Source organism: Salvia splendens, chromosome 3, assembly GCF_004379255.2.
Source record: "Salvia splendens isolate huo1 chromosome 3, SspV2, whole genome shotgun sequence".
NCBI lineage: Eukaryota > Viridiplantae > Streptophyta > Magnoliopsida > Lamiales > Lamiaceae > Salvia > Salvia splendens.
This window is the reverse complement of record NC_056034.1, coordinates 5,167,561-5,171,667: the sequence shown is the minus strand read 5'-3', so window position 1 is coordinate 5,171,667 and position 4,107 is coordinate 5,167,561. Positions and strand designations below refer to the sequence as shown.

The following is a 4,107-nucleotide window of genomic DNA, read 5'->3' as shown; positions in this document are numbered from 1 at the left end:
TTAAATCGAATTCTTAATTTCGATTGTTTACAAATCAATTTAATTATAATATTTAATTATAAATATTTCTAAATTTGAAATGATGGAGAATGGTATGAATACGAAGTGAGGAGGGATGAAATGGAAGTTAAATACTAATACAGGTGTGATACATCGGGGATGACTTTAATACGTATAATTCCGAAAAGCACTGTTTAATTCGATTTGACCTTAAAATTTATTGCAAAGGCAATTTCGCAAATTTGAAAGGAAGAAAGCAAATTATTTTAGTTGTATATATCTCAACACTCTAGTCTGCCATTATCGTCACACTCTCTCTCTATTCCTCTCTACTACTACTACTACCTAGGCAGGCTGAAGATCCAAGTAGAGGCTAGAGAGAGAAAGAGGTCGAGATTTTGTGCTAGTGTGTACAGTAGTATACATCCATCGAATGAAAGCGAGTCAAGTGAGAGAAACCAAGATATGTTCTGAACCAAATTATAACAAGATCACCAACCGTCCAGCGCTGTGGCTCTTTTTTTTGTAGAAAGACCACAATACCCCTCATCGGCGATTTCCCCCCTTTTCCCGACGATGAACGACCCTGTTCACCACCTCGACCCCGCCGCTCAGGAATTCTTCCCCACCGCCCACCCTCAACTTTACTACACCTCCTATCCCCCTCCTCCACCCATGCTCTACCCGCGCCCACCGCAGTTCGCTCCTCCGCCTCACTCGGCGGCGCCCTCCCGTACGCTGCTTCTCAGCATGGTGCCGGCCACCGTCAGCGAATCGACGGTGCGCCGTGAATTGGAGGTGTTCGGCGATGTGCGGTCCGTGCAGATGGAGCGGCGCCGTGAGGGTTTGGTGACGGTGCACTTCTACGACGTGCGAGCCGCGCAGGCGGCGCTGGTGGCGATCCAGGACCAGCACATGCAGCAGCAGTTCCGCCTCGGCCGCCACTACGAAGCCGTGCTCACCAACCCCGCTGCGTCGATGATGGTGCCTATCCCCCCGCAGACGGCGCTCGGCCTCATCTCCGGGCGGGTGGTGTGGGCCCAGTTCGTGACTCCGGTCACCTCCGGCCTCCCCGATGGGAACAATCAAGGAACCCTCGTTGTCTTCAATTTGGGCCCAGGCGTTTCCGCTTCTTCCCTCCAAGAAATTTTCGAAGAATTTGGTACCATATGATTATTATCATCCCCTTCTCCCTTTTGCTCTCTCTCACACTCACGCAGGCTGCCACGTGAAGGGTGGTGGTCCGGCAAGACACGATTTTGTCGTATGTATATTCCTTGTATGATGTTTGTTTCAGTGCAATAATGAAGATCTAGTGAGATTTTGGTGTGGGAGGAAACGAGTCGCTTTCTTGACCATATTTATGTGAAAGAAAATTATTGTCTTTTGTTACTCATTATATTCTTGGTAGTTGCTTTTTAATGCGTTGATTTTCCTTTCCAATAGGACCCGTCAAGGAATTGAGGGAGACGCCACACAAAAGGTTTCAAAGATTCGTGGAGTTTTATGATGTTCGAGATTCCGCAAGAGCCATGGCCGCCTTGACCGGCAAGCAAATCTTCGGCAAAAACGTCCTCATCGAATTCAGCCGCCCCGGCGGCCACTGCCGGAAATTCTGGAAATCCCCTCCTTCACGAAATCTCAATCCAAACTCAAACTCATCCAGACGTTTGCCTCAGCCTCGCCCTCCGCCACAGCGCCAAGGGTGGAGAGGAAACCCTAGTGGGAGCGATGGGAGCAGCAGCGGATCGTCGCTCCGTGGATCGCTCTCGAATCTCTCCATTACTACTGGATTTGAGGAATGCTCTAATAATAATAATAATAATAATAATCGGCGCATTAAAAGGAGTAGTGGCTCGAGGAAAGACAACGCCCCGGCGTCTAGCAGTGGTGGGGCTTCGAAGCTTGGAGGCAAGCCGTGGAAAGGCGGCGGGAATCGGCGGGGAAAGGAGCATGATCCCCGGTTTCTGATAAATGAAGATACAATTGTGGAATCGGATTGCAGGGATTTGAGAACCACTGTCATGATCAAGAACATCCCCAACAAGTATAGGTATTGCAAATATTCAAAAAAATCGATTCTTTTCACTCATAGTCCAAACATTCTGCATTCTGCATAAAATTAATTGATACAGTTTCTTTTGGTTTATTTTAAAAAAGGTGGTCTTTTTTAACCCTTGTGAGGATGGTCTTCTGCATTCATCTTTGGTGATTTGACTTTGCAAGTATTTTTTTATTATTTTGTTAATGTGAAATGTGTTGTGCAGTCAGAAGCTGCTGCTGAACATGCTGGACAACCACTGCATCCACTGCAACGAACAGATGACCGGCGGCGATGACCAGCCCTTGTCTTCCTATGACTTCGTCTACCTCCCCATTGATTTCATGTGCCTCTCTCTCTCTCTCTCTCTTCAAGATTTGATTTTAGATTTGTGTGTGTTTGTTGTTGTTAGTATTTAATTAGTACTGCTAAACTTGAGAAAACCCCAATTTGATTAGATTAATGTGCTGATTGTTTAGTTTATAATGTTTGATTGATATTAGCAACAAGTGCAATGTGGGGTATGGATTCGTGAACATGACTTCTCCAGAGGCAACATTGAGACTCTACAAAGCCTTCCACCACCAAAGCTGGGAAGTTTTTAACTCCAGAAAGATCTGCCAAGTCACATATGCAAGATTGCAGGTTTTATTTTTTTCCCCCATATACTCTTATGTTTGTTTCATTTAGTTGCGGTAATATATAAATAAATTTCTATAAAAAGGGACTTGATGCATTGAGAGAGCACTTCAAGAACTCCAAGTTCCCAAGTGAGGCCGAGGAGTACATGCCGGTGGTGTTCTCTCCCCCTCGCGATGGACGAGCGCTGACCGATCCTATCCCGATAACTGGCTGCACCTTGGAGAGCCCAGCTCCGTCTTCCACTGCAAGTTCCAAGGGAAATCTGTCGGAGCCACACAGTGACAAAGGTCTCAACGGCCACCACATCGGCAACGCCATTTATGACTACGACGAGGGCGGCGGCGGCCACCATGGTGTTTGTAGTTATGACGAAACTGATATGTGAAGAATTGGTGAAAAGTAGCCAATGGGCATTGTTGTTAAGAAGCCTCGAGCCCTTCTCTGGCACCCCACATTCATGGCCATGCATTGTGTGTGTGTGTGTGTGCGAGCGAGAGAGAGAGAGAGAGAGAGAGAGAGAGAGAGTAACCTTAAAACCACAGTTGAGCTAAGCTTTATAGAATTGGAGAGTGAAGCCTGTCTTTTGTATCGTAAATATACTTAGAACTTTCAGCGAAATAGGTGTTAGGGCTTAATTTATAGCATCTTTGCTTGTTTTTTTTTCACTTTTTGCGTCTCTTCTCTTTTCCTTGAGTCAGTAACAAAATAGATATGGAGTTTATTGGAAGACAGAATTTGCGTGATGTTTTTAATCTCTATTTCGTTCTAGTACTCATTCATTTCGTTTTATTTTGTTTTTGAAAGGTCATTTAGCATATCGAATTAATAAAAACGTTGGAAATTACTACTCCACACATCTATTCGTTGGCAATTCGGTTTGATTGCATCTTTTGTTTGGTTAAATACTCGTTTTAGTCTTGTTCCATCTTCTGATTTCTTCTCCGTAGTAAATTTGATCCCAGCTACACGATATTCTATTTAAAGCTTCTTTATTTTTGTTACATGAGATAATTGTATATTTAAGTTGCTAGTCTGGCAATGACATTAATTATGCAGATGAGAAAGAAAGTTGTATGTTATCCCAAGGCATTAAATGACATCGATTTAATATTCTTGAATATTCTTTATTCGATGGATTAGTAGATATTTATTTCTATGTAAACTATCCTGAGTTTAACACTCCCAAGTAAGCATGCACACGGTTCAAAAACCGCCGGTTCCGAACCGGCGGTTCACGGTTCAAGATTTCCTTGAACCTGAACCGACCCGCCAAGGTCCCCGGCGGTTAGTAAATTTTTTTTTCTTCTTCTTCTTTTTCTTCTTGTTTTAGTGTTTATTTCAACGAGACTACAAGTTACAAGTCACAACTTATAAATTACAATTTACACTTAATGTTGGACTTGAGCCTTTGGGATGAAAAGAGA

At 44.0% G+C, this 4,107-nt stretch overlaps 1 protein-coding gene across 1 annotated transcript; it reads left to right on the top strand.

The window, feature by feature from the left end:
* The first annotated feature begins 323 nt into the window (after positions 1 to 323).
* On the top strand, positions 324 to 3,348 carry LOC121793802 (protein terminal ear1-like). The gene is made up of 5 exons (XM_042191835.1): positions 324 to 1,162; positions 1,447 to 2,053; positions 2,268 to 2,387; positions 2,545 to 2,686; positions 2,766 to 3,348. Exons 1-5 carry the CDS (start codon positions 577 to 579, stop codon positions 3,066 to 3,068), a joined length of 1,758 nt encoding a protein of 585 aa, XP_042047769.1. The 5' UTR covers positions 324 to 576; the 3' UTR covers positions 3,069 to 3,348.
* The last annotated feature ends 759 nt before the right edge of the window (positions 3,349 to 4,107 follow it).